Source organism: Malassezia sympodialis, genomic scaffold, assembly GCF_000349305.1.
Source record: "Malassezia sympodialis ATCC 42132 genomic scaffold, msy_sf_11, whole genome shotgun sequence".
Taxonomy (NCBI): domain Eukaryota; kingdom Fungi; phylum Basidiomycota; class Malasseziomycetes; order Malasseziales; family Malasseziaceae; genus Malassezia; species Malassezia sympodialis.
In genome coordinates this window covers 150,099-177,782 of record NW_017387809.1, presented here as the reverse complement: position 1 = coordinate 177,782, position 27,684 = coordinate 150,099, and the positions used below count along the sequence as shown (strand labels likewise).

Below are 27,684 nucleotides of genomic sequence, written 5' to 3'. Positions count from 1 at the left end.
TTACATTGTATATAGCGCTGACGAGACCAGTCCCTCCTTGTCGTCCAGCAGCTCCAACAGAGGATCGGCCAGCCCATGACGCGGTGCCAGTGCGGCGCCTGCGTCGTCCAGCAGGCCCAGCAGGCCGCCCGTGAGAGGATACAGCACGCGCCACTTCACGTGTTCGGCAAGGGGTAGTGCATCTGAAGCGCCCGGGCGCGTGCGCCGCGGTGGCGCCGCGGGCCCTGACTCCTGCTTCACGCGGGGCTCCGGCTCGTCCGCCGGCAGGTCATCGGTAGCACCGCCCACAAACGCAGCGACACTCCGCGCATACGCCATGCCATCGACGCTGCCGTACACCGTCTCAATGAGCCGCTCTGTCTCCTGGGCACCCTGCATCGATACTTGCAGCGCCACAGGTAGCTGCTGCAGCGAGGCACGCGGCACAAATTGCGCCGTGCGTGGCAGGCCCAGCGCACGGTACGGCATCGCCCGCAAATGCTCACGGAGCAGATGCGTCAGACGTGGGCCTGCGACAGCTGCGTATGACTGCAGCTGGGGCTGGTCCGCTCGGCGCGCCGCCCACGCCGGCATATTCGCATACAGTCCGACATCTTCCTGCGCGAGGAGTCGTTGCATGTGGGGCCGACCAAACGTCCAGTTGTGCTCATCGAGCTCCTGTTCCAACTCGCGCTCGCGCCGGTTCAGTCGAAGCCCAGACTCCTGGAGCGCCGGCGGCGCGGGTGCCGGCCACACGTGCAGGGTCGTCCAGGGGCTCGTGGCGCCAAGGCCAGCAGGGCCGGGCTGCGACGCCACCGCATACGGCTGTGGCCGCTGGGCCTCAGGCACAGGGGTGTCGGCAAACGTGTGGCTCGCATTCGTGCTCGGCGCGACCGGCGCAGCGAGCGTCGACGCCAGCATAGCGTCCGGCCGGCCGACTTGGGCCGGCGGAAACACCAGACTCGGCTCAGCAGGTGCGCCACCATTCGTCGGCGCCGGCATCGAGAGCGAGAGGGGCAAGTGCTGCAGGGACTCGAGCACCGGCTGGTTGTAAGCCTGCTGCGCGAGAAACTCGCGTGCATCCGCAAGCTCCGAGGCCTCGAGTGCACCATCGTCTCGGTACACGAGCGGTGCCGCATCACTTTCCGGATCGCCACTCTTTTCCGGTGCGGTGCTGTCAAGCAGGAGCGAGAGCGGGGGCGCGAGTCGCGGCTTGGCCTTGGCCTGAGCACGCGCACTGCATGCGCTCTTGCCGGTGAGTTGGTGCTGCCCGACACCCGCATAGGCCAAAGTGCGCCGAAATACGAGCTCCGCGGGGTCATCGGTATCAACGCCCTGGAGCGACCAGGTCGTCGAGCGAGCGCTGCCGATACGCATCATGCGCCGACTCAGGTGCTCCGCGTTAGGCTCCGCCTCAATGAGGCTATCGCCCATGGCCCGCTCATGCGCCGTGCGTTTTCTCCGCCCACGACGGCCGCCCTCGGCCTCCTGTGGCGACGCGCGCGATGGGAGCTCGTCTTCGTCGACGACGCTCATGGCCTCGCGTGCAATCGCACGCAGGCCCCACGTCTCGAGGCGCCGCGCGGCGGTGTGGTAGATGGACGTGGGGGGGTTGAACGTCTGTGCATTCTGCGTGACGAGCATAAAATCATGCTGAAACATGTCCATCGTCTTGTAGTAGCCCTCATGGAGACGCTTTTCCATCGTGCCAAGATCCATGGGGTGCGTAATCACCTCGCGGTAGCCAGGCACCTCGTCCGCATTCACGGGCTCGTGGAAAAAGAGATAGGTATCGCGTCTGTGTCAGTACAGAGACCTACCTTTTCAGGCCGGCTATGAGCGCTTCCAGCGCGACCGGCAGCGTTTTCGCACGCAGCTGCTTCAGGGGGCGCGCACGCGGCAAGCCGCCAACGGCCGCCCGCAGAGAGGCGGTCGTCAGGTCGCTCCGCTGCGACGGGATGGGAGAGGGACTCGCATCGACCTCCGCGGTACTGTCGTCCTGCGCCGAAGCGCGTGTCACGTCGCCGTCCGCATCCGTATCCGCCTCCGATGGGCGTGTGCGAGAGCGCTTGACCTTGATCCGCACAGTCTGCACCGCAGGGCTCTGGCGCTCATCGTCACTCGACCACGCATCGTCTGCCCATGACGGACTCGAGTGCTCCTCGTCCGACGCTCGGCCCTCCGGCGACGCCGCGCTCATACGGAAGGGCCGACGAAAGGCTACGGCGCTGACTCAGCGAAACGGTGTCGCCTCCACGCACCGCGCCGTCGTTTTCGGCAGCACTGCTGCACGGCAGGATTTTCGCGCTCACACGCCTCGGTGTGCGCGCCGTTCCTCTTTGTCGGTTTATGAGTTACATTGACAAGCCACGATTCCACAAGCCCGCGCATCCTGCGCGCAGAAAGCCACCGCCTGCTGACCCGCTCCTGGAGCCGTACACGGCCCACCGCCTGCCGCTGCTCCAGGCTGCGTGTGTGCCAGCCAATGCACCGCCGCTGCAGTCGCACGCTCAGGCCGGCATAGAGATGCAGAGAGCTGCTGCTGCCGACGATGATGAGCGTGTACGGCAGCAAGAGGCGCAGCGTGCCATGCTTGTGCAGGCAAAGCAGGAGCTGCGACACGTCCTCCCCCTCCTCGGTGTCCGCTGCGCTGCGACGCAGTGCAGCGCTTTGGCTCGGCATCCCGCGGTGCAGGCGCACGTGTTTCGCTCGAAGCGCACCAAGCACATATGCCCGGACCCCGAGGGCGATGCGACGGCGCGTGTGCTTCAGCTGGGCCTCGAAGACGAGGCGGCCCTCTCGGACGAGACGCGCGCAGCCATTGCCGAATACGGTGGGCATGTTCTAGCACACCCCGTGGTCCTCGACTGGGATTATTGGTCCGTCGATCAGATCCTGCGCGCAATCCTCCCCTTGGAACTCGAAGAAGGCGCGCCGTCGGCCTTCTCGATGGTGGGGCACATTGCGCACGTAAATCTGCGGGAAGAGTACCTGGCCTATCGCTACCTCATCGGAGAGCTTATCCTTGAAAAGACGCCGCGTGTCGAAACGGTCGTGAACAAACTCGACACCATCGATACCGAGTTCCGTGTTTTCGCCATGGAGCTGCTCGCAGGCGAGCCGCGGTATGAGGCGCAGGTATCCGAGTCGAATTGCCTATTTACGCTGGACTTTCGACATGTCTACTGGAATAGCCGGCTGCACACCGAGCACGCGCGCCTCATCAGCCAGTTCCAGCCCTTCCAAGTCGTGGCGGATGTCATGGCAGGTGTAGGGCCTTTTGCTGTGCCGGCCGCCAAGAAGGGTGTGTGGGTGCTCGCGAACGACTTGAACCCCGAGTGCCATGCGAGTATGCAGCACAATATCGCGCAGAACAAGGTCAACGCCCACTGCCTCGCGTTCTGTGAGGACGGTCGCACGTTCATCCGCGCGAGTGCGGTGCGCGCATGGGACGCCGCGTTCCCTGCTCACGACGACAGCCTCGTGAGCGAGCGCCAGAAGCGCAAGGAGCGCCGCCGCCACCGCGAGGCGGACACGGCCGAGCCAGGCCCTGCCCCGGCGCCGCCGCACCGCCTCATTGACCATTTCGTGATGAACCTCCCAGCCACGGCGCTCGAGTTTCTCGATGCGTACCGCGGCCTGTACACACGCTTAGCCGCGCATGTGGGCCACGAGGCACTGCGGGCGGAGCTGGATGCGCGCCGCAACGTGCCTGGTCTGGAGCCATGGCCCATGGTGCATGTGCACTGCTTCACCAAGGAGGTCGCTCATGCTGGCGAGGATATTTGCAAGGTACGCTCTCATACTGACGCAGCGTGCGAGTGAAGCCCTCGGACTCGACGAAGCACACCGCCTGCACCCCCCCGGCACGCCCGATGCGACGCCGGACTTGTCGCTGCACCTGGTCCGCTCCGTGGCGCCCAACAAAGACATGTACTGCCTAAGCGTCCGGCTGCCCGAGTCGGTCCTCTTCGACGAAAGGGTATGAGCTGTGCTTCCTATTACGCCAGACTAGCTGTCTGGTCCAAAATACTAAGGCGCAGATCCAGCACGCCTTCGCGCGTCTCGAGAATGTCTCGCACGGGCTCGGGCGGGCTCTCGCCAATCTCCTGTGCGCGGTGCCAGCGCTCCAGCCGCGTCAGCCCCATGCAGGGACCGTAGCTGCAATGAGATACCACAATACGTACGCCGGATTCAGGTCAAACACCCGCAGGATATGCTCAACGCGGCTCGTGCCCTCCGCGTGAACTGCGTCAGCTCCGAGTACGTACTTGGCTCCCCACCCATAGTGCGACACGCATCGGCCCAGAGCGCATCGTACTTGGCATCGTCCACATCGAGCGCTGGGCGGCCATCCGCCAGCTTCAGCTCGGCGTCAGTGTACGTGCGCGGCGGCGCAGAAGGCTCGTGCGTAGCAGCAATGGCCCGCACGGCCTGGTCAATCTTCTGTCCCCGCTTTCCGCCAGCCTTCTTCAGGCCGGCCTTGGAGCTCGTCAGGCCTAGTGGCCCACCAGCTTTGCTGCGTGCCGTCGTCATCGGTGGCGGAAAGGCGCCGAGCGTGGGCCGCGGCCGTGGATGTTCAACCTTTTTCTCACGTGATAGTGATGCGGCGCGGTCGCGGGGGAGAGGCGCCGTGCCTCAACGTGTGCTCCTGGCCAGGCTCGGTGCTTTCGATCGGCAAGCCCTAGGCAGGAGGGCTTTGGATCACACGACCTACGGCGTGAGTGGGTCACTCTCTTTGGCAGGATAACTGGGGCTGGACCTACGCTTATGCAAGCAAGCCCCCCGAAGAGCGGCACGCCGTGGGAGGCAAGCAGCGCGCGTCTTAGCTCGCCGACCGCCGCGCCGATGGTCTCTCCGCAGCGGGCACCCCCGCCTAGTCTCACGCCGGAACGGCGTATGCCCTCGGCACGCTCGCCCACTAGGCGAATCGGAGTGGCTTCGGCGGGGCGACGCGTCTCCAGTCGGTCGCCCGACAAGAGTCATCCGCCTGTGTCTGTGCCGCCCGGCGCTTCCCTAGACCAACAATCGTCCGCCAGTGTCTCGCCAGATCGGCGCACGCACTCGGTGCCATGGACCTCTGGCCGCGCGGCGGCGGGTGCACGGCCGCCCGCGTCTTCGCCTGAGCATCGCCAGCCCTCGAACCCATTCTTGGCAAGCCAAGCCGCTACAAGCAATCCATGGCAAGCGCGCCGCGCTTCCTCGCTCCTCATTTCTCCTGATAAAATGATGATGCCTAGTATCGAGGAGAAGACAGTTGCCAGCATGTCGCCTAACCAAATGTCTCCGACATGGGCGTCCTCCGCGTCGACGGCCATGCCTCACGGCCAGCAGACTGGACCTGAGGCCGGCGCTGATGAAGTCTCGCCGACCAAGAAGCGCGATCGTCGCTACGAACGACGCGCCAGCTATGTGTGGACCAATGCGGCAGGCGATATCGATACAACGCGACACCAGTCCACGCACCTCTTACCTGGCGGGTCGTCGCCTGACCTAACGCATCTGATCTCTCCTGATCCCACAGCCGAACGCAAGGTGTCAGGGCACCGCAGCACGTCGGCGGCCTGGTCGACATTGCCGCCGCGTGCTGTGTCAGGCTCGTTTGTGCCGGCTGAACTGCCCACTGCTCCTGCACAGATGCAGGCACTGCCCTGCAGTATGCCCATGCTGGCGACTCTCGCGGTGGTGGACTTTGGCCTCGGGGCCGTACTGTGGGTGATCGGCCAGGTGCGCGACTCGCTCGCCCTCGTCGGTTTTGGTTTCTTGCTGGTATTCGATACGCTCGGTATCATCAACGCCATACTCACGGAGCGTGTGCAACGCTCCAACTCGCTGCAAGTTCTCCAGCGCCCATTTGGGCTGCGCCGCTTCGAGACGCTTTTAGACTTTACGTTGGTCGTGTACCTGCTCTTTGCTGGTATTTATATGTGCAAAGAAAATGCAGAGCATGCGCTGCTCGCCTCCAGCGCACCGCATGAAGAAGACCGCGCCGGTGTGTCACTCCCCACGGTCACTCTTGGCCTTGTGTGGCTGGTATGCTTTATGACAAATGCGGTACTGAAGAATCACCAGCGGATCTCGATGGCATGTGGGATGAGTTTCGATGCTGGCGACACGCTCGATGGGCGACCACAGCGCACGCATGCGCGACATGTTTCTGTGCTTGCGCGCCCCATCATCGCGGCAGGACCGCTGTATGATGCGTTGACGAATCCCTTTGCTGTGATGATTTTGTTCTTTGCCACGGTGCTGTTTGCATCTGCACTGCTGCTTCCACCTGCACAGGCCGCTTCGTTCGATAAGCTGCTTGCTGGACTGGAAGGTACAGCGATGATGTATGTCAGTGCATCCGCCTTGCGTCCTCTGTGCAAGGTCTTGCTTCAAGCAGCGCCGGCGGCCAAGGAGGGGAAGGCCTCGCAGATGCATCGGGCCGTGCATATTATTGAGAGCCATCCATCGGTCGTGCGCGTATCCAAGATGCAAATGTGGCAGCTCACGCTGCCGTCGCTAGGCTACACCCAGTCGGGAATCGGCACCGACGGTAAGCGGGGTTTGGCCGGCATCATGTCAATGCATCAGACCGTCAAGTCGGCGCCTGTGGTTGTGACCATGCACATTGAGGTGAAGAAAGACGCTTCAGCCCAGGACGTCCTTAATGTAAGCCGATTTGCGTGGCAGCAATGTGCTCCGAGCATCGGCGCGTCAAAGCAGGCTCAGGTGGGCGATCCTTTGCGCGGCTCTATGACGGCGGGTGATCTGACGATCCAAGTTTTGCGGGAGGGCGAACATGCCGTGGTAAAGCAGCATCACTGTCATGGCCATAATCATGGTCACAGCCATCATCACGACCACAGCCACTGCCACGATCACAGCCATGATCACGACCATGGTCATGGTCATGATCATAGCCATCCCCATGAGCATGACCCAGGGAATGACCACAGGCACAGTCTCGGCTCTCCACAGAAATCGATGCAAGACTACGCACCCGGCTCTCTCCTGGCAACCAAAGGGTTTGATCCACATACCCAGCTGCATAGTCCACCGCCCTCGGCTCCTCCCAAGATGATGTCGCCATAACTCTGGGTGTGCTAGCAAATACATGCCTTGTCACTATGCTGCTATTTAGTCCATACGGCACTTGAGAGTTCGTTCAATGACCTTGTCAGGCGTACTTCAGTTAGTCGCGAAACACGTACATAATCCGAACAATCACACCCATGCCCGAAAGGGCATCCCGCTCGATGCCGTTGAGCATAGTCTGAGAGATGGTCTCGAACAGATCCTCGGGCTCCAAGTCGGGTTCCCACAAACCTTCCGCAACACCAAAGAGACGGTCGCTGGCGGTGCCGCTAACAACAAAGTCTTTGGCAAAGTTCAGACATCCAATCAAGTCAGATGCGGCAATGAAAGGCTCGTTTTTGGAGTTCAGACCGGCTACCACGGGCTCGATAAAGTACGGCCCGAACCGCCGCTCATACAGCGTCGAGCTCATGAGATGCGCAAACGTCTCCGGCTCGATATCGCGGTCCTCCTTCATGCGGTACATGTTCAAGCGGTAGCGGAACTTTTCGCGTAGGGTATCCACGTCGGTAGCGAGTCCGGGCAAGCCCACATACGTGCGGTCGGTCATCTTGAATACCTTGTCAAACTGCGTAGACACCAGCAACGCCTGGTTTCCAAGTCGCAGATCGGAGGCGATTGCCACGCAGTTCTTCCCCTTCATGGCAATCACACTCCCACCATTGTATTCCATAATACTCACTATCGTCAGCATCATCCACGTACTCTTTGCGGCTGGAGGTGGGCAACGCGCACGTCGCCACTACGCAGCGCGTGGAGGACCACCGATCAGTCACGTGGGACCACGTCGATGGCGCCCCGGACGTGTGGACGCACCCCAAGCCGCCATGGGCCTATTCAGCAATGCACAGTTGCGCCGTGTGGCACAAGATGGTGAGCTAATCGGTTCTTACAGCAGGTATCACTAGCATTGCTGTGATGGCGGCGACATATTACGTTACGAGGGTTTGTATCGACGCGCATCCACTAACGGCAGCTGGCCTTGAGCTACATGGACCCAAACCACCAGAAGAAGTCGGACGCCAAGAAGGTTTCCGATACAAAGTTGGGAAAGTTGGGTATTAACCGTAAAGAGGTTAAGCTCAATGAGTACGAAGAACAGATCGCCATGGAGCTGATCCTGCCGGATGATATCCCTGTGACGTTTGAGTCAATTGGTGGCCTGGATGGCATCATCGCCAGCCTGCAGGAAAGTGTCATTGCCCCTTTGATCTTCCCCGAGATTTTCAGCACCACCAATGGTCTACTGGGTGCACCTAAAGGCGTGCTGCTCTATGGGCCGCCGGGGACAGGTAAGACTATGTTGGCCAAGGCTCTGGCCAAGGAGAGTGGTGCAACCTTCATCAACATGCACGTATCCACCCTGACCAACAAGTGGTTCGGTGAGTCCAACAAACTCGTGGCTGCCCTGTTCGGCCTCGCCCGCAAGCTGCAGCCCACAATTGTGTTTATTGACGAAATCGACAGTTTCTTGCGCGAACGTTCGTCGGGTGACCATGAGGCGATGGCGATGATGAAGGCCGAATTTATGACTCTTTGGGATGGCTTGACGTCCTCGACTGATCGCATTCTTGTTCTGGGCGCAACAAACCGTCCTTCCGATATCGACGCTGCGATTCTGCGTCGCATGCCGAAGCGTTACGCCGTGAGCCTCCCCGACGCAGGCCAGCGCAAAAAGATCTTGTCCATCATGCTGGCGAACGTCCCTTGTCACTCCTCGTTTGACATGGATGAAATTGTGCGCAAAACCGTCAGCTACAGTGGAAGTGATTTGAAGGAGCTCTGCCGGAACGCTGCTATGGTCCCTGTGCGAGAGGTGCTGCGCAGCCGCACCGGCCGGGAAAAGGTGGAGCAAGCCCGCCAGAGTTCGAAGGCTGGTAACACCGTGGACGGATCCAGCTTGGCGATGACCGTTCGCCCGCTGAAAAACTCGGACTTCTTCCAAATGGACGTGGCACATGCCACACCCACCGAGCCGGATGCGCTAGATTGACTTTGTCCTTATGTAGAACATGGTAGTATGGGCCTACACACGGCAGTTGTTGATGCTCAGGATCAAGATATCAGAGGCGCCCACGCTCTCCAGCTTGTCCATGATGTTCGCCACCTCGCTACGCAGCACCATACTAGACACGGCATTCCATTCGCTCTCACGCAGGGGACTCACAGTGGCCGCGCGACGACCCGGGGTGATTTCGAGTGCCTTGGCTAGGTTCTCCTTCTCAATGTTGTACTGGCAGAGGACATACTTGCTGGCCGCAATCACACCACGGATACGAGATGTAATAAGCGAGATGATCTCCGAGCTCTTTGTCGAGTGTGGCTTCGTGGGGCGGATCAGTACAGCTTCTGATTCCAGCAGCGTGGCAATCGGCTTCAAGCCGCAGGCACGCATAGTTTCACCCGACTCGACCAGGTCCACAATGCCATCGGCCAAACCCAGTGCACACGCAGCCTCCACACTGCCATTCAGGTATCGAATGCTCGTGGCAAGCTGACCACTCTCGCCCGTCTTGCCCACTTGCTGCTCCAACTTACGGAAGTAGTCACTAGACATATAGTCAAAGCTAGTGGCTACCGTCTTTCCAATCAGATCCTCCACGTTCTTAATCGTCTCGCTGTTCTCGGGTACTTGCACTTGCAGCTTGCACTTGCCAAATCCAAGAGGAAGCTCCTCTGTGATCGCGCTAGAGACTGCTGTGCCAGCTTCCTGCACCATATCCTGGCCAGTAATACCAAGGTCCACATTTCCCTCGGCAACAAAGCGCGGGATATCGGCTGCAGGTAAGAAGACCAACGCAAGCGGCAGATTAGTCACAAGAGCCACGTCCAAGCGGTGGGCGCGCTTAAATTGGATATCAGCGCCATTCAGCAGCGTAAGGCATGTTTCATAAAGACGACCTTGGATTAAATTTTACCACGTACCCTTCTTTGGAATAGCAAACAGAAGCCGATCCTGCAAGTGTTCCGGACGAAGTAGTTGCGACATGGTCACTGCGGAAAGGAGCGGAGGTGTCAACGTTCGCGGGTCTAAGCACGTGAATAATCGCTTATGTCATGAGCACAAAATTGGTCTCGCTAAACACCCCCACACGATCACTCAGCGCCAGTCGCGCGTCTTTCGCGATGCGATGCACCAACTGTGGCTCGTTGGCCATCGATTTTGCCGACTCGCAAGCCGTATGCAGTGCTTGTGGTGTAGTACTGGAGGAGTCGCAAATTGTCAGCGATATTACCTTCGCGGAAAATACGGCAGGTGGCGCTGTAGTTCAGGGAAGCTACCTTGGCGTAGATCAAGGTACGTGGTAACTATTTCATGCAAAGTCCGCACTCGTACGACCGGACCGGGATTTCGGGGAAGCTCTGCAGGAGAGTCACGCGAGTGTACCATCGCGAATGGTACGTAAATGCAAGCTGACGCAGCCCGCTGGAACATTAATCGAATGGCCACCGCGCGTGGCGTGCCTGCCCATGTGGCTGAACGAGCGCTGCGATTTTTTCAACTTGCATTAGATGGAGGTACGACCACGGCATCTGGATCGCAGCCGAAAAACTTTGTTCTAGGACGCAAGTCGGACTATACGGTGGCTTCGTGTCTGTATGTCGCATGTCGTATGGCCAAGACAACACACATGCTGATCGATTTTGCCGATGTAATCCAAGTCAATGTATTTGTGCTTGGGCGTAGCTACCTACGTCTTTTGCGTGTGCTCAACCTCCAAATGCCCTTAATTGACCCATCTTTTTATATCAGCCGCTTTGCTGCATTGCTGGAGTTTGGAGACGAGACACAGCGCGTCGTAACAGATGCTACACGTCTTGTCACACGATTCAAAACAGACTGGATGGTAGAGGGACGTCGCCCTGCTGGTATTTGTGGCGCATGCCTTCTACTGGCAGCTCGCATGAACCATTTCCGCCGCTCGATTACAGAAATTGTCCAAGTCGTGAAAATTGCGGATGTTACCTTGAGAAAGCGTTTGGAAGAGTTCAAGAGCACACCCAGTGGCCAGCTCACTATCGAAGATTTCCGCAGTGTGTGGCTGGAGGAAGAGAATAATCCCCCAGCATTTTCTCGAGCTCGTGCCCCCAAGAAAGAAAAAAGTGGCGATGCCCATCTCGTGGCGATGCCTCAAGAAGAGGTGCAGGCACCTCAAGAGGAGAGCCAGCCTCTGCGTAGCGATATTGAAGAACTGGCTGAGCAGGCTACGGAGCAAGAAATTAACTCGTTTTTACAACAAGCTGAAATTCATGCCCTCGACAAAGATCTGGCTAAAGAGGAGCGGCAGCGCGTCGAACGTGCCAAGGCAGGCCATGCACCCCAGCATGCCACAGAGAGCACAGAGACACCGTCTGATGCACCTTCTACCGCCTCGGAAAACGCTGAGGAAGCTGCACCTCCCTCTGTCAATCACGAACAAGATGACCTTGCTGATTTGGACGAAGAAGAGTTGGATAGCTTCATTCTCAACGACGAGGAAGTGAAAATCAAGGAGCGAGTGTGGATGGAGTTCAACAAGGACTATTTAGAAGCTGCATTGGCCCGCCAACTCAAGCTTGAAGCTGATCAGAAGGCTGGTATCGCGCCTGCACCTCGAAATCGCAAGCGGCAAAAGCCGCGCGATGCCACCACAGCCCCCACAGGCTCAGCTGCCGAGTCAGCTAAGCAAATGATGCAACAGAAACGCTGGTCTCGTCGCATTAACTATGATGTATTGAACAGTTTGTTTCCGAGTACCCAGTCCAGCAGTAAGGATCCTCAGCATCCGAGCTCAAAAACCGTTGGTGAAGACGCACCGGAAGACATCGCTGCTTTGGAGGAAGACACTGAAGAAGAAAGTGACGAGGATGATGAGGGTGGTCACACTTCCAAACGGACCCGTACTGAAGACGACTGGATGGCTTTAGGTGGCCTTAGAAGGCCCGCCTCAGACGATGAGGAGGATTACAATGAGAATGAGAACAACGATGTGTGGTAATGCAGCCAATAGATACCCAAGTACTATAGTCCATGATATGCAAAAATGTTCAAGTGGAGGGCCCTGGATGGGTACCCGTCGAGTTAGACGTGTAACCATACTGACAAGGTAGGGTGTCGAATCCAATCGTATTGGCTGTATATGGAATGGGGCCACTGGGGAGAGCCTACCATTCCCGACCATCTCTCTCAATATTGCGTTACTCGCAGAGTTCTTGGCCAAAGATTGCTCTCGGTAGACGAAAACTGCTGCAGGGTCGAACGACAGAGACAAAAAAATGGTACATTAAAAGGGGCGCCCGCATGGGAAGATTCTTTCCAATATTCTCAAACATGGCTCCTGTTGCCACTGCTGAAAAAAGTACCACTGATGGTGAGGAGCCCACCACCTTCAAGAGCACACATTTTTCGTCCTTCGACGTAACGGACCAAGTCTTTTACGAGACGGAGGATGCTGCTGCCATCGTGAACCTTAAGCCTGTGGTTCCAGGGCATGTCTTAGTGATCCCGCGTGTACATTATAAGCGTCTTGCCGATGTACCTCCGGCTGAGCTGGCTGCCATGTTTGACGTGGTTCAAAAGGTGGGCCGTGTTGTCGAGCATGCCTTTAGTGGAGACTCGCTCTCTATTGCGATCCAGGACGGTGCGTCGGCCGGACAAACGGTGAACCACGTCCATGTTCACATTCTGCCTCGTCGCCCTCGTGACATTGAGCCTAATGACAAGGTGTACGACCTGCTGGACAAGTTTGGCCTGGAGCTGCGTGATGTTCATCAGGGCAAGCAGATGGATAGTGAGCGTAAGCCTCGAACGAAAGAGCAGATGAGGGAAGAGGCACAGTGGCTTAAGAGCCAGTGTAGCCAGCTTCTCGGAAAGCAGCGCCCAGGTAAGCTTCCTGTCACGCTTCTCAGCGGTTTCTTGGGATCGGGCAAGACAACCTTGCTGCGTCATATCTTGTCTAGCCCTGACCATGGTCTCCGTATTGCTGTCATTGTAAATGATATGAGTGAGCTGAATATTGATGCTCAGCTCATCGCAGGACGTCGTCTCATTCAGGGAAACGAGCACCTTGTGGAAATGAGCAACGGTTGTGTTTGCTGCACCCTGCGAGCCGACCTACTGGAGGAAGTGGCCGCACTTGCGCGTGACCGCCACATTGACTACCTTGTCATTGAGTCAAGTGGCATATCAGAGCCTATGCAGGTTGCGGAGACATTTAGTGCTGAATTCTCTGCTAATGCAGTGGAGGACGAAAAGCTGGCCGCCATCTTGCAGCGCGGTGGCTTGCCCGCTGTGGCGCAACTGGACACTTGCTGCACCGTTGTGGATGCAGCTAGCGTGTTCCATGACTTCCATACGTCGGACTTTCTGGTCGACCGTCATGCGGGTATGGTCCCCGAAGAGGACGACCGCAACATTAGTGATTTGATGGTTGACCAGCTCGAGTTCGCGGACTGCGTCATTGTGAACAAGGCAGACCTTGTGTCTGGGGAAGCTCTCAAGCAAGTGATCTCGCTAGTGAAGAAACTTAACCCTGAGGCTAATATCATTCCTGCGACGCACGGCAAAATTGATGTCAAGAAGGTCCTCGGCACTAAGAGCTTTAGTTTTGAAAAGGCCGCCATGAGTGCTGGTTGGCTTCGCAGCTTGATCGAAGGCCACAAGCCGGAGTCTGAGGAGTACGGTATCAGCAGTTTTGTATACCGCTCTCGACGGCCTTTCCATCCTCAGCGCCTGTGGAACACGATCCGCGAGTGCTTTGTGGTCATTCAAGAAGAATTCATGGATGATGGTGAAGTTGGCGAAGAGGAAGTTGAGGAAGGGCACGAAGCTGGTGAGCATAAAGAGGACATCGAGGTCGACGATGAGGAGCAGCCAGCGCTGCGTCCAGACGCTCGCCTTGCCAGTAAGCGCAAGTCGGAGGTATGGAACCCGCTTCTCCGTTCTAAGGGCTTCCTGTGGCTTGCTACTCGCCCCATGCTATTTGGAGAGTGGTCGCAAGCGGGTGTCATGCTTACTCTCACCGGCGGTGCCCGGTGGCGCTGTGAGGTGCCGAGGGATGAATGGCCAGAAGACCCTGATGTCATAGAAGCCATCCGCCGCGATTTTGACCCGGATACACCATGGGGGGACCGTCGCCAAGAGCTTGTATTTATCGGCAATGGTATAAACCATGAATTGATCAGAATGACCATGAACAGTTGTCTTCTAAACGACGAAGAATGGTCCCAGTGGGTCAATATTATGAGCAGCGACGAGAGTATGGAAGACAAGCAGAACCAGCTGGTGGACCTTTTCGACGATGGCTTCGAAGACTGGATTGACCATGAAAATGATGAGCATGTTCATAACATGGACTACGAGAGTGCCATGGATGAGGCATAAACAAATTACAATGCACCTGCAGCTACAGAAACCAGTGTACCAAAAGCTGCGAACAAAAGCGCTCCTGTAATGCAGGCAAGCGTGAAAACTAGGAATGAGAATCCATGTAGTACTTACTCTCAACTCGACTTGGGATAAACTTGCCACGTATCATTATGTTTTGGGCGTGGAAAAAGCGCACGGCACCAACGAGCAAGACAAGCACTCCGACTCCGACGAACGCGATACCAATAGGTGTGCCGCTAAAGGTTAGAACATATACGTACAGTCTTTGTAGGGTTTGCAGATGAATTTTGCCGTCTACCATGATGGACTGCCCACGCAATTGGGCAAAAGGTTTCGGGGCATTCTGACCTTCATCGACAATCAACTCTGGCAATCGAAACAACTGCGAAATAGCACTCTTGTCAGTGAGAAAGAACATACATGCCAATTGCAACGAGGCTAAGTGAACTTCTCATCCATGCTAAAAATGTACGCTCAAGCGCCAAATGGTCTCGAGCCACAGAACCTTTATTTTCTAGCTCGGGCCATAGTTTATTCATGGTGGGGTGAAAGCCTGTCTGACCGCAATGCGACATATGTGGAGAAATCGGGTCCGTATCGGGCTCGGTGTTGGCAGGATATGGGCCAACCAACACTCCAGCAGTTGACCATGACATTCCCCTTCTATGTCAAGTCGATTGTGAAGTACAGAAGTCCGCACCCGCAGGATCTTTCTTTTCTGAAAGGTGAGATTATCCGTGTCTTTGGTTACGCGGATCGCGCTGTCGAAGCCAGCGAGTCAGCTGATCCTTACGACGAAGACGAGGATGACCGTTGGTACATGGGCGAGTCCTTAGACGGATCAAAACAGGGTCAATTCCCAGCCAGCCTTGTTGAATATACAGAATATTCAGTTGAGACGCAGCCAAGTTCCCAAGATGAAGGTGCTCAGCCCAACTCTGCTGTATTATCGCAAGCATCGCCCATAATCGAAGAGCGTGCCGCTGAAATGGAATATGCGGGAATGCAAAAAACTTCCGAGACTCCTAAGGATGATTTGAAAAGTTCTCAGGATGCTGACATTCCTACAGTTACCAAAGAAGCGAATGCATTGCCGGTCGAAGACACAAACCAAGAAGCGACCCGTGTTGATCGCATTCATCAAGATACAGCAGCGGAAAGTGTGACTTCATCGCAGACTTCACCTTCTGAAGTGAATACCAATCAAACAGAAATTATCCCTCACGAATACACCCCCCCTGACACACTTGCATCTCCCGCCGAACTGTCTGCTGTTGAGTCAAAGCTTCAGCAGGAGCCAAAGACGGAAAACTACGATGAGACTCCTTCAGCTACTAATACAGTAGGCTCACAAACTATGGAGGCCGATGAAAAGGCATCAGAACCGTCAGAGATTGATCCAAGCCGTATGTCTCTCCGAGATCGTATTGCAGCATTCAACAAAACGGCAAATAAAACCCCACCACCAATCCCTAAAGGTAAACCGAGCACTTGGAAACGACCTTCTATTTCCAACAATGCCGAAAAACCACTCCTTCCAAATCAAGTGCCGCCTGCACTCGCCGCTACTACTGTGCCGCGTGTTCAGAAAGCCCCTGATACTAGTGATTGTGATGCAAGCGCAGATACGGGATCTTCTTCCTTCAGTGCGTCAGATGCAAAGAGCAGCATTAAAATGAGTTTGAAAGAACGAATGGCAGCGTTGCAACGTGGCCATGAAGGTGGGACCACAATCCCAGCACCTTCGTCCGAACGAGCTGTCCCTGTTGTGGTAAAACAGGAAGAACAGACTCAAGCCAACATTACTAACACAACAGAGGATGAAGCCACACGTCGTGCTGCAATTGCCAAGCGCATGGCAGCTTTAGGTGGTCGTCGGGTGGATGCGGGCCTTTTTTCTTCTTCAATTGCACCCACCTCAGAACCCACAGTGGTGACAGAGAAGCAGCCTGAAAAAGATGAAATGGAAGCTACTAAGGAGAAAATGGAATCACCGGTAGAAAATGGTTCTCACACAGATGCACCTCAGCCTTTGGTGGTTCCAAAACGCACAGCCGCTCCTCGTACACGTCGATCCAAGCCTGCCGAGTCTGACAGCTCAGTGAGTCAAGAGCCTGAAAAGACTCTCATGAATAATGATGGTCCCGAAACCACTGCTTCGGATCCTGTTTTGCCACCACAAGACAGGGGACTTAAATCTTCCATGGAGCAGGACGCTACACCAGGCCAAGTATGCTACGATCATGCTATTGAACCGAGTGGATCTAACTTAGACACGACTCCATTGTCTTCTGATTTGGAGGAGCGTTTGGGTGGCACAAGTCTAGCAGAAAATGATGGAATTTCTTTTCAAGAAACTGCACCACTTCAGAACTTGCAAAGCACAGTACCTGCTGTATCAGAGATCGATGGTAGCCCTGAGAGGGCTGAAGAGGGCGCTCAACAAGTGCAGGAAGGTGTGGCTCTCTCTCCAGAAGACCCAATTGAAACTGGACCATCCTCTTACGTGACGAGGGCTTCAGAGGAACAGAATCATATATCATCCCAAGAGGAACCTGTCTCTCAGTTATCCCCTTCAGATACGCTGGATTCTCATTCACCGGTGAACGTTCCAGATATGAAGGATGAGCGCGCTCAAGTCTCGGTTGTCACCCGACTAATGCCTGCATCCGCTGTACAAGATTCGCCAGCTCATACTGAAGACCAGGTGGCTTCTAGCTCTGTGACGAGTCCTACGATGCCTGCACCTGTTAATTCATCATTCCCTGTGATTCCAGGAGCAGAATACGTATCTCCAGCCAGCTTTTCATCGCCCCAATTGGCAAGACCTGCTCAACCCGTTGACCGTACTGTGCATAATGCATCTGAACCAGTCGCATTACCAGTTAACCCACCCTCTATGCCCGTCGTGAAAGACCCACTTGAACGACACAACTCATCCAAACAATTTGACGATGGAAACAATGATTTTTCAACACAGCACGAGCTTTTAAACCAACTGCTTCAATGTAACACAGAGGCGCCACCTGTACAAACAGACTCAGATGAGACTGCCAAGCCTGATATACCTAAAAAGGATAATTTTGTTCAACAAGAAGATCCCGAGGTGTCTGAGAAGACACGACGTGAGGCCATCGCGCGGCGCTTGGCCCGAATGGGTGGTCAACGAATTGCAGGTTTGGGTCCCATTCCAGTGCAGACGACGCCCAGTCCTTTAGCAGAGCCAGTTGAAGGCATGCAAGAAGCTCCTGTGCAAGAAGTACCTTCCTCGATGACGAGAGAGAGTACATTGGTTGAGAACCAAGACTTGCGAAGCCCTACCAGTCCACCTCTTCGCACGCCCCCCTGTATCCCCACTCCCGGGGCAGAGCTACCAAATGGGCATCAAGAGTATGGAGCAGTGGTTGATGAAGATGCTTTCCATAAGACTAATAGGCCGACACGGCCACCCCCTCGCGCACCGCCGCGTGCACCCCCTCCAGTTCCAGAGTAACTTCGTAGATTTTGGCAGGTTCGAAGCAGTATACAATCCTCCACACGTCACATTGTGACGAATTTTAACATGGTGCGATTCAAGGTACGCGAACACTCTCACAAAAGAACCGATGGCTTTTGTTAACATTTGTATCAAAGCCTCCTGCCATACCTGAAGATTATGGTCCCGATGCTCTGCCGACTGCTCGGGCGCCAAACTTGAATGCGTACAATATCACCAAAGCCTTGCGAGCGTCACTGCATAAAAATTTTGGTGATGCCACGGCAGGTGCTTTTGCGGGGCCATTAAACTGTAAATATTATTCTCCCAAGTCGGGAATTTGTATCGTTCGATGCGCCCGTGAGGGCGTGCGGTATGTTTGGGGTGCAGTAACATTGCTACACACGATTGACGGGAATCGCGTCCGCGTCTGCGTTCGGGCATGTGGTGGTAACTATACGAACGTTTGCTTACAGCAGGCACAATCCGCAAAGTACAGAGGAAGGCAATTGCAATTCACCAAAATTATATCATTCAGCTGGAGGCTGCCAAAGCAAAGTCTAAGAGTGCCTTGGACGAGGCGTCAGCCAAGCCTCTATTGGAACCTATGGATGCCAAAGATATTGATATGGATGACGATCTTGGTATTGCCCTAGGTAATACAGAGGATGTTGGGTCATCAGTGCCAGATGACCCCTCTGACATGCCGGAGACCGATCTTGAAGACTATATGGACTCAAATGAACTAAAAATATCAGAAGAAGTCCGTGAACAGCTCCTTCAAGTACGAAAAGAAATTTTAGGAATATCACAGCAGTAATATACCACATCCTTAGGAGAGGGCATTAATATCGAAGGATGTGATGTTGTGTAATTGGAACGAACGTGAGGAAGTTATATTGGTCTATGCAACGGCGATAGACATCTGGTCTCGTTGGTGTAGTTGGTTATCACGTCGGTCTCATAATATGATCGCGCCTGGCGCGAGGAACTTGATATCTGGAGGTCGCCAGTTCGATCCTGGCACGGGACATTTTTTGCAGTCGATACGTACACACTTATCGAGAATAGAAAATAGAATGTCAGGATTGTTATAAGCTACTGATTTGGTAATTATAAGAGAAGCTAAATGTTCCGAAGTAACAGTGTAGCATTTTCAATTTTTCGTCCTAACCCCCCTACCAGCCCAATACAATGATGTAGGTAATTCTCCAATTGAATAGAAAGGTTTTGTCTCGTTGGTGTAGTTGGTTATCACGTCGGTCTCATAATATGATCGCGCCTGGCGCGAGGAACTTGATATCTGGAGGTCGCCAGTTCGATCCTGGCACGGGACAATTTTTTACCCTCCTCCTCTTGAAGGAGGGTCTGGCATTCAATGGAATCTACTCATGGACGATTCTTCTCCCTGCGGCGAATTAAATAGCGTATAGGCATCCAAGAAGTTTTGGGGAAAGTATACACATGTTCAGACTATAGAGAACTCTGTTCCACACATGCCGCACACCAGCCTTTAATTTGCTTACCAAGAAAAGTCTTGTCGAATAGCCACTGGCATGGACCATCGGCGCATTCGAAGGGGTCAGACTTTGAAGGCATGTGGTCATTCTTAACGGTAGGATATTCAGAATAATTGGGAAGATCCTTCGTCGCTGACTCTTCTAACAAATGATCTTGGGAGTGTCCAGCAATATGTCGGTGTTCTTGTGAGACAAACACCTCACGATGTCCACCGGCTAGTTGAGTTACCATCTTCCGACATCGATATCTCCCTATGGATTTATACACACTTAAGGCGGATTCTCCAAGACTTTAATGTCCCATGGCTAACCAGGCTACAGGAAGTTTGCACGTCTTCGGGTGGCTGTAATGCTATGCGGATTGGTGACGATATTTTACTGTGTCGTGAGCACAATGACGGTCGCCCTTGTACAGCTCAAGAGTATATTTTTCATGCTATGGATGCTGCGGCGGATACTTTGGGAAGCATTGGTGCTTTCCACTCCAAACTTACTTCCATTCCTCGTCATTGCACGCGTCTTTTCCCCGGTGTTTGCAAGCAGATTGCAAGGGTATTTTCGCATTTGTACCTTCACCACAACGAGATGTTCGCCTCATGTGAAGCAGATACCTCCTTGTATGCCCGCTTTAAATGTCTAGTGGAAGCAAACTCGTTGCTTCCTGAAGATGCGTTACCTATCTAGTGGGAAAGTGAAACTGCTTCAGAACGACCTGAGGTTAGTCGCAAAATATACATACACAAAGGACATGTATTCGAGCTGTTCTCGAGCCAATGATCAATGCAAGAGGTATGGAATACATGCTTGCAGGATAATACACGGCATTCGCTATCGTCTTGCCATTCCTCCAAACACACCAAACACTTTTCCGACGTATTTTCCGTAATGGCACCTTGTTCCAATAGAGCTGGTAGCTCCGTGCCGCGCACCTTCTTGAGACCACTTCGTTCAATATCATTTGCGCTTGCTGTTGGTCGCTTGTTTTGCATAGCGGACATTGTGCCAAGGAGTTCCATCATAAACATAAGATCACGACCCGCTTCGCGAGGGTGCGCCGTTAGCAGCGGGTGTTCGTCATGATAACGTCCGCCACTTACAAACATCACAAGGCGTGAAATTCCACGGCCATTGTCATCTGTCTGTGGGGCCACTTCACCCATAAGCCGCTCATCAGCACGTAAGCTTCGCACTCCAACAAGGATACAAGGAATAAGTGATGTGGGCTCGTGACGGTCGAAGCGGAATAGCCGGAAAAACGACAACTGTCCACAGACCACATCACCATCCTGGCGATTCGACTGCTCAGCATCCGCCTCCCTCGCAGGAGACGGTCGCTCTGGGTCATTTTCCTCGCCAAGACGATGTAATGCCGCACTTAAGTCTTCAAGCAAGTCATGAAGGAAACGATCGAATGAACCAGGCTCACCTGGTGTCAGAGGCAGACCTGCCCGGGCCTGGTCCAGTGTTGCTTGCACGGATTCTGATGGCGTCGTTCGAGATGATTCGGAAGAAGACTGTGGGTCTCCTCGAGCCGAAAGAGAGGCGCGGAGTGCCTCACGCATAAGGCGCGAAATCATTGAAATCGCTTCAGATTCAGGCATGGTCGACTGTGATGTAGACGATCCTTGACGATGAGGCAACAATCGTTCCAGCAGATCTCGCCCTAGGCGGGACTCACGAGCAGAAGACTGCGACACTTCTGGCGAATGTTGTGTTTCTGAGCTGCTAGAATTGGTGTCTTGTGGTGCCGCATCGGTGGTAGTGGCAGCAGAGGGCATCGTCGAAGCACCTACCACGGAGGCAGCCGTGGCCGCCGCGGCAATACGCAATATGCGACCCAACATTTCGCTCTGCTCTTCGATCGTAGCAGTCTGGGGTATTTGAGATTGTGTAGTATTGTGTGTGTGACTAGAAGTTGTCGTGCTCTGAGATGAAGAGGCATTGGAGGAGGATGAGTCGCTTGAATGATTCCCTTGTAATGAGCCATCGGTAGCCGTACGTTCATCTTGACTAGAACTACTCGGCGCTTGACCCATTGTTTGCCCACTTGGTGATGTACGGGCTACCAAGGCGCCCTGCACAATGACCGAAGTACCCGAAAGGGGCGCATGGCCGGACGTTTGACCAGACTGGGCCCCTAGAACATCGGACAGCAATGAACCAAACGTGGACGCTGGGCGTGGACGCTGACCGAATAGGGCGGCTCGACGAAGAGCAGGCATGACAGGAAAGTGTCGGCGTCCATATGTACCCGGGAGTCTAGTAGGGTCAAGTGGGGGATGTGGTGAGGCCGTTTCTCGAAGAGTGCGCTCAATTAAATTCATGGCATGTTGACGTTCTTCGGCCAGAGGATCTTGCTCTGCAGCATGCGTAGTACCAGAGTTGGATGGGGAGTGCCGGTCCATAGTGCTGGGAGGATGCGGGTTATGTGGGATACCTCCCTGCTGGAACTGACTTTCAACGCGCGCAAGAGTATCTAAAAATGGATTCCCTCGCGTATCCTCTTGTTCAGACGAGGAGCCCAGCCCAGGTGCTAGGCGGCGGCGACGAGCTCGTGACTCTGTGTGCTCCTGCTCCTCTCCATCATTTTCATTGCGATCTTCACGGCGACGACGCAAGGGATTATTACGGAATATACCTGGGCGATTATTTTGGCGTTCCTCGCCGTCTGGTATATCGTTTGCTCCGCGTGAGTGTGCGGCGCCCATAGATAGCAAGAGGCAACGCTGCTGAACGGTGGCGTGCAACACTCGGCCTTATCTTCACGTGATCATCAATGCAACGCACCGCCGAGTCCCCCGCTCGGACCTCATGCAGTCGCCATTGATTGCACTACCGTTGAAAGAAACGCGTGATGTGGATTTAGTGAAGCCCATCACGGAGCTGATTGTGAAGAGTTATGAACAGAGTCCGGTAAAATACAAGGAGGAGCTAGAGCGGATTCGCCAGGCACGCAAAGATGCCATGAGCTTGCCGAACAGTGAGGAAACGGGTCGAGACTTGCTTTTTGCCTATTTTCACATGCTTGAGATGATTGAGTTTCGCTTCCCTGAGATCAAACTGAATTTCCAGTGGCATGATGCATTCACGCGCAGTAAAGTCAAGCAGGACTCGCTGGCGTACGAGAAAGCCTGCACCATTTTTAATATGGCTGCGCGTGTCACCCACGTATCGGCGCAATTAAATCGAGCTGACTCCGGCTCGGATGCATTAAAACGAGCCTACAATGGATTTCGTCAAGCCGCAGGGTTTCTTGAATATATCAAGGACAGTTTCATGTATGCACCGAGTGATGATCTCCAAGGGACCATGCTTCAGTCGCTTGTTGCACTACTGCTAGCACAAGCTTCAGAAATATTCCTGGAGAAAACACTCCACGACGGAAAAGGGGCAGGTCTCATTGCCAAGCTAGCAAGTCATACAAGCCACGCTTATGGCACACTCCATAGTGAATGGAGTGAGCCATCGGCTTCGAGACATGTTCCTCCCGCCTGGATCATTGTGGCGTATTACAAGTCCCGATACTTTGCATCCATGGCGCAATTATATCGCGCTAAGGTGGATGCCGCAGCAAATCATCATGCGATTGCGCTTAGTCGGTATCGACTGGCTCACACCTTGGCTAAGGAGGCCCACGCCTTCTCACCTTTGGTAATGCCGATTCTGAGCTCTCACCTACGATCTACATTGCCAAATGACACAGTGGCGGCGTTACAGCATATTTTTAGTGCCCAGGTGGCTGTATCTTTGGAAGCGCTACGAGAAGCGGAGCGGGAAAATGACTTGGTATATCACGAGCGCGCCCTGGAAGAGGGAGCACTCCCAGCTATTGATCAGACATCTGTGGCTATGCCGATTACGATTCGAGAGACTTTCAGCCAGCCCGAAGTGCAATCAGTTCTAGGTCCTGATGTCTTGCGCACTCTTGTCCCTCTTGGTGTGCTGGAAAGTGCATCAGTTTACTCAGAGGAGCAAGCGAAATTGATCCGTGCAGAGAGCGCGCGAGTCGATGCGGCCAATGCGCAGATTTCTGTGTCCCTTTCGGCATTGCACCTGCCCGAGTCTCTCGAACGATACGCGAGCTTGGAAGGCGCCGCACCACGTGAATGTGCTCCCTCCGAAGCTGTGCTTTCGATGGCGCAAGAGCTTTCTACCGCGCCCCTAACTCGTATGGAGCGGGTGATGGATACCCTGCTGAAGCGCGCTCCGCCGATTGTGGATACGATTCGGGGTGCTTTGGCCGACCTCGACGATGATGCTCGCGAATGTGAGCGTGCTCGTGTCCAGTATGGAGCCGACTATACACAGCCTCCGACGGCCAGTGTTGCGCGGACCTTGCGGCGAGATCTAAAAAATGCACTGGATGCACTGGATGCCGCTCATGAGAACGATAGCGATGTTGTGCATCTATGGCAGCAAGTCGCGCCGGATGTGCGTTTGCTGGTCGCGGGCCCTGCAGATATTCGTCAAATGTACAAAGAGCAGGCGCGCGTGTCGGGTTCGAAGAATCTCCTGGACGCGGACGTCACAGATACGGGCCCTGCGCGTGAGCTACTTCGTGAGACGAGGGCTCTACTCGACTCTGTGGCAGCGATGCCTCAGGAACGCGAGCGTATGTTGCAGGCGTTCAAACAGCGTGTGCGAAGCGACGACATCTCGCGGGTCCTGCTGCTCAATCGGCGTGTGCCGAATGGAGAGGCCACCGTCTTCCAACAGGAGCTCGGAAAATACCTTCCAATGCAGTGTCAAATCACCGACCACATCCAGCTCCAGCAGAAACGCATGGTAATGCTTAAAGATGCATTGCAGCGCCTGGATTCGCACCCAGGCACCATGGATGCGCGGCGAGCGTTTGATGCCTCTCGGGCGACCGCGCTCGATGGCGACGCGCGACTCTCGAAAGCTTACGAGGCTTATACGGAAATTCAGGCCACTCTGGCCAAGGCCCATGCTTTTTACGATGATATGGCTAGCCAGGCAGACATGCTCGCTAGCTCGGCAGCCCGTCTCGTGGCAGAGCGACGCGCTGCGCGCGCCGATTTTGCCGAGCGACCTGCGTCGTCCGCGGCTCTGGGTTCCTATCCCACGGCGTCTACAACATTGGCGGAGGATTTAGCGGCCCTACATATGACATCAGAGCCTCGCATGATGCCGGCGCCCCCGCCAGGACCCGCACTACACTCGACTGCAGAGCGTCGGAACCAGCCAGTGCCACCCCCACGGCCACCCCGGATATAGATGGCTAGAGTCCCAGCTCGTCTTCGTCTTCGTCCACTTCGTCGTGCGATGGTAGTGGTCTCTGACGCCGCCTTGGCTCGCTGACCACCTCCTCCTCGGACGTAGTCGCATCGTCCAAGTCAACGTCCGAGGGAGACGCATCCCGCTCCGTGGCCACACTCGGGGTCCGCGAGCTTCGAGAGCGTGCGCGTGGCCTCGCTGTATCCGGCGGGGGCAACGCGCGGAACAGCGCTTCTAGCGATGACATTACCTCGTTGTCCGGACCCTGCTCAGGCACGTTGTATCGCTTCAACAGAGCCTGCTCATATTTCAAGAGTGCATTGCGGGTGGTAGCATCATCGGCCCGCCGCTGCCACTCACGCCCGAGAAGGAATAAGGACGTGGCGCGAGCCGCGTCGAGGGCAGCAGGCCATGCCAGTTTGCCGAGCATCTGTGCTAGGGCCTTGCGCTGGTCGCGGCTGGGCGTCTGAAGAGCGTGCTTCATCGCATCCACGGCCATGTCCACATGTACATACACGTCGGGGTCCGTCAGCATGGAGCGATCTGGATGGCTCCATTCTGCTAGCTGGGCGGCGAGCTGGGCGGGCGAGATCATGTGTGTGCGTGCCTCTGGGTCGTCGTACAAGTGGGCCAGAATATCAAACACATCCATAAATACGTGCTGGATCATGCGCTGGTGGCGCGCGTGTGAGCTGCAAAAGAGCGGCAAAAAGTAGCTTAAGCACTGCCGCAGTGGCTGGTTGGCCGCGGTATCAGGGCTCATGTACGTGAGAATAAGGCTCTTGAGCACGTCGTCTTCGCTGAGCACGCCAGTTAGCAGCAGCTTGGCTAGACCTTCGCTAGCAATGGCTTGAATCTCTGGCTCCTCGTGCTCCAAGAGACTCAAGAGGAAACCGAGCAGTTGCTGCCGAGCATACTGTAGCCCTTTTTCCTCGTCGCCATCGAACTCGTTGCGGGCCGCGACGCTGGCGCTTTGGGTGCAAAGTGCATCCATACCGTGCACCACAGTCAGGTCAAAGAGGCTCTCGACACACCGCGCTTGGATGGTGCCGTTCGCCCGCTGAATTTGGTTGAGTAGCAAGGGGAATGTGATCAGCGCCGTCTTTTTGTCGAGCAGGGAGCACAGACCCAGACAAATGAGCCCCTGCTCGCGAAGTGCCGCATCCTTGCTCTGCACGGTCGGCACGATCAGCTCTTGGATCAGGCCCTCAAGCGTCGTCTCATCCTGCAGTGTGCCTGTCATGCGTTCGAGCATGGCTCGCACAATCAGCAAGCGGCGAGCGTCTAGGGCTGCCAGGTCCGCCGCCTGTGCCGGCGAGGCGTCCTTGTCCACTCGCCGATGCCACGAAAGCGACTGACGCACGGACAGATCGCCATCCTCATCCTTATCTGCTTCATCGAGCTCTGCATCAAGGGCCTGCACCAGCTCCACGACAATTTGCAGGAAATCGCGCTGCCCGCTAGCCAGACGCAGCAGGACATCAAGGCAGCGAGAGACCAGCTGAGCCGGCAGCCATGCGTTGCTCAGCATATCGCGCACCAGCATGAACATGTTCCGGCGCCCGAGCTCGTCGCCGTAGTCGCAGTACATGGCGATGGCCAACAACTCGCCCACGACAAACACATGCGCAAGCGCACGGTCGTCCTGCAGTGCAGGCATATCTTCTTCCATTTCCTCAGCCGCCTGCTGCTCGAGGAGCGCGTTAAGGGCATGATATTCAGCCTGGATGCGGTATACGAGAGCGGTAACGACAGGCACGCATGTCTCCAGTTCGCGCTCCATGTGGTGCGTCGTCGCATAGAGGACGAAACATCGCGCGAGAAGGGCCTTGCCTGGCGTGATATCGGCCCAGTAGGTATGATGATCGGCTAACAGGCGTGACACACTCGCTCGCACGTCGGGGAGATCCTCCAGTAGGGCAAGTACCACGGGCTCGCCGTCGGGTGAGCGCATCACATGCAGCATTGACAGGAGTGTCAGAATGTTTCCGCCGGCCGCCTCAAGCCAGTACGTGACGAGTTTTCGTGCAGCTTTTTGCACAGTCGGCTCTCGCTCATGCAAGCCAATCCGCACCACTTCCGAGAGGGACACCTCTCCTAGGCCGAGCGACTCCTTGATGACGAGGCCACTCTCCAGCTCGACTGTTGGCTGGGAATCCAGGAGAGATTTGAGCGACACAAGATACACGCATCGGCGGTTGGTCGCGTCCACATCAAGGAGGCGCTCCAGCAGATACGGCAAAGTCGCGGTAGTAGGAGGAATGTTGAACAGGGCGGCGCGACGGACATCGGCGCTGGTATCGTGGCGCAGCAAGTGAAGCAACAGACGCATGGTGCGCTCATCTGTGCCTGCTTCACTGCATTGCAAGCGTGCCAATGCAATCACCGCCTGAACACGCACAGCCGACTCCTTGTCCACGAGGCGCTGCATGAGCAGACTGACTAGCGTCTCGTACAAGTCGTCGTCCACACTGTCCATCGAGTTGATCAGCAGTGCCACACATGTGCAGCATCTCAATCTTACGTTTTTATCTTTGGATTGAAAGCCCTTGAGGAGGTGCTTGAGGAGGATCGCGACGAAACGCGTGGCGGGAGTGTCGTCCTCGTGGTCGTTCGGGGCATCCGTGCCAGGGTTCGAGAGCTGCTCAACTGCATATGCCGCATATGTCGCCACAAATCTGCTTATACGATCTGCTCCTTTAAACCCCTTCTTGAGGGGCAAAATGCGATGCAAGCAGTCGAAGAAGCACTCATTGAACACTTTCTCGCCGACCAAGCGTGTTCCGCGGGGCGTCGACTCCGTAACTTGAGCGCACTGCGAGTGCAATCTAAACAGAGATACACAGTTTTTTCGGTGATTTGCAACGGAATGCTGTGCATCCTGGAAGTGCGGCGGCAGCTGCGCCTGCACCGTCGCGACGAGCGTGTCGCGCATGGCGTGGAGGGGGGTGGGCCGTTCGCTCGAAGACGCGTTGTGTCACGTGAAGACCATTACGGCGAAGCGTACCTAGCCCATGGCG

General features: G+C 55.6%; 14 protein-coding genes across 14 annotated transcripts; 8 read left to right on the top strand and 6 right to left on the bottom strand.

The window, feature by feature from the left end:
• On the bottom strand, nucleotides 1–1,698 carry MSY001_2397 (uncharacterized protein; the record flags this gene model as incomplete). The annotated part of the gene is made up of 1 exon (XM_018884248.1): nucleotides 1–1,698. The coding sequence occupies one exon, from the start codon at nucleotides 1,696–1,698 to the stop codon at nucleotides 1–3; it is 1,698 nt and encodes a 565-aa protein (XP_018740926.1).
• Nucleotides 1,699–2,328: 630 nt separating this feature from the next.
• Nucleotides 2,329–3,967, top strand: MSY001_2396 (uncharacterized protein; the record flags this gene model as incomplete). Its single annotated transcript, XM_018884247.1, has 2 exons — nucleotides 2,329–3,771; nucleotides 3,794–3,967. The coding sequence occupies 2 exons, from the start codon at nucleotides 2,329–2,331 to the stop codon at nucleotides 3,965–3,967; spliced, it is 1,617 nt and encodes a 538-aa protein (XP_018740925.1).
• A 13-nt stretch (nucleotides 3,968–3,980) lies between these two features.
• Nucleotides 3,981–4,515, bottom strand: MSY001_2395 (uncharacterized protein; the record flags this gene model as incomplete). Its single annotated transcript, XM_018884246.1, has 2 exons — nucleotides 3,981–4,140; nucleotides 4,187–4,515. The coding sequence occupies 2 exons, from the start codon at nucleotides 4,513–4,515 to the stop codon at nucleotides 3,981–3,983; spliced, it is 489 nt and encodes a 162-aa protein (XP_018740924.1).
• A 234-nt stretch (nucleotides 4,516–4,749) lies between these two features.
• MSY001_2394 (uncharacterized protein) lies at nucleotides 4,750–7,059 on the top strand (the record flags this gene model as incomplete). The annotated part of the gene is made up of 2 exons (XM_018884245.1): nucleotides 4,750–6,774; nucleotides 7,012–7,059. 2 exons carry the CDS (start codon nucleotides 4,750–4,752, stop codon nucleotides 7,057–7,059), a joined length of 2,073 nt encoding a protein of 690 aa, XP_018740923.1.
• Nucleotides 7,060–7,104: 45 nt separating this feature from the next.
• On the bottom strand, nucleotides 7,105–7,756 carry MSY001_2393 (uncharacterized protein; the record flags this gene model as incomplete). The annotated part of the gene is made up of 2 exons (XM_018884244.1): nucleotides 7,105–7,153; nucleotides 7,179–7,756. 2 exons carry the CDS (start codon nucleotides 7,754–7,756, stop codon nucleotides 7,105–7,107), a joined length of 627 nt encoding a protein of 208 aa, XP_018740922.1.
• Nucleotides 7,757–8,053: 297 nt separating this feature from the next.
• Nucleotides 8,054–9,055, top strand: MSY001_2392 (uncharacterized protein; the record flags this gene model as incomplete). Its single annotated transcript, XM_018884242.1, has 1 exon — nucleotides 8,054–9,055. One exon carries the CDS (start codon nucleotides 8,054–8,056, stop codon nucleotides 9,053–9,055), a length of 1,002 nt encoding a protein of 333 aa, XP_018740921.1.
• Nucleotides 9,056–9,088: 33 nt separating this feature from the next.
• On the bottom strand, nucleotides 9,089–10,051 carry MSY001_2391 (uncharacterized protein; the record flags this gene model as incomplete). Its single annotated transcript, XM_018884241.1, has 2 exons — nucleotides 9,089–9,963; nucleotides 9,988–10,051. The coding sequence occupies 2 exons, from the start codon at nucleotides 10,049–10,051 to the stop codon at nucleotides 9,089–9,091; spliced, it is 939 nt and encodes a 312-aa protein (XP_018740920.1).
• Nucleotides 10,052–10,188: 137 nt separating this feature from the next.
• On the top strand, nucleotides 10,189–10,469 carry MSY001_2390 (uncharacterized protein; the record flags this gene model as incomplete). The annotated part of the gene is made up of 2 exons (XM_018884240.1): nucleotides 10,189–10,360; nucleotides 10,387–10,469. The coding sequence occupies 2 exons, from the start codon at nucleotides 10,189–10,191 to the stop codon at nucleotides 10,467–10,469; spliced, it is 255 nt and encodes an 84-aa protein (XP_018740919.1).
• A 720-nt stretch (nucleotides 10,470–11,189) lies between these two features.
• MSY001_2389 (uncharacterized protein) lies at nucleotides 11,190–12,041 on the top strand (the record flags this gene model as incomplete). The annotated part of the gene is made up of 2 exons (XM_018884239.1): nucleotides 11,190–11,774; nucleotides 11,805–12,041. The coding sequence occupies 2 exons, from the start codon at nucleotides 11,190–11,192 to the stop codon at nucleotides 12,039–12,041; spliced, it is 822 nt and encodes a 273-aa protein (XP_018740918.1).
• Nucleotides 12,042–12,373: 332 nt separating this feature from the next.
• MSY001_2388 (uncharacterized protein) lies at nucleotides 12,374–14,425 on the top strand (the record flags this gene model as incomplete). Its single annotated transcript, XM_018884238.1, has 1 exon — nucleotides 12,374–14,425. One exon carries the CDS (start codon nucleotides 12,374–12,376, stop codon nucleotides 14,423–14,425), a length of 2,052 nt encoding a protein of 683 aa, XP_018740917.1.
• Nucleotides 14,426–14,897: 472 nt separating this feature from the next.
• MSY001_2387 (uncharacterized protein) lies at nucleotides 14,898–17,924 on the top strand (the record flags this gene model as incomplete). The annotated part of the gene is made up of 2 exons (XM_018884237.1): nucleotides 14,898–17,277; nucleotides 17,449–17,924. The coding sequence occupies 2 exons, from the start codon at nucleotides 14,898–14,900 to the stop codon at nucleotides 17,922–17,924; spliced, it is 2,856 nt and encodes a 951-aa protein (XP_018740916.1).
• Nucleotides 17,925–20,106: 2,182 nt separating this feature from the next.
• Nucleotides 20,107–21,831, bottom strand: MSY001_2386 (uncharacterized protein; the record flags this gene model as incomplete). The annotated part of the gene is made up of 2 exons (XM_018884236.1): nucleotides 20,107–20,138; nucleotides 20,166–21,831. The coding sequence occupies 2 exons, from the start codon at nucleotides 21,829–21,831 to the stop codon at nucleotides 20,107–20,109; spliced, it is 1,698 nt and encodes a 565-aa protein (XP_018740915.1).
• A 742-nt stretch (nucleotides 21,832–22,573) lies between these two features.
• On the top strand, nucleotides 22,574–24,664 carry MSY001_2385 (uncharacterized protein; the record flags this gene model as incomplete). The annotated part of the gene is made up of 1 exon (XM_018884235.1): nucleotides 22,574–24,664. One exon carries the CDS (start codon nucleotides 22,574–22,576, stop codon nucleotides 24,662–24,664), a length of 2,091 nt encoding a protein of 696 aa, XP_018740914.1.
• Nucleotides 24,665–24,668: 4 nt separating this feature from the next.
• MSY001_2384 (uncharacterized protein) lies at nucleotides 24,669–27,599 on the bottom strand (the record flags this gene model as incomplete). The annotated part of the gene is made up of 1 exon (XM_018884234.1): nucleotides 24,669–27,599. One exon carries the CDS (start codon nucleotides 27,597–27,599, stop codon nucleotides 24,669–24,671), a length of 2,931 nt encoding a protein of 976 aa, XP_018740913.1.
• Between the last annotated feature and the right edge of the window lie 85 nt (nucleotides 27,600–27,684).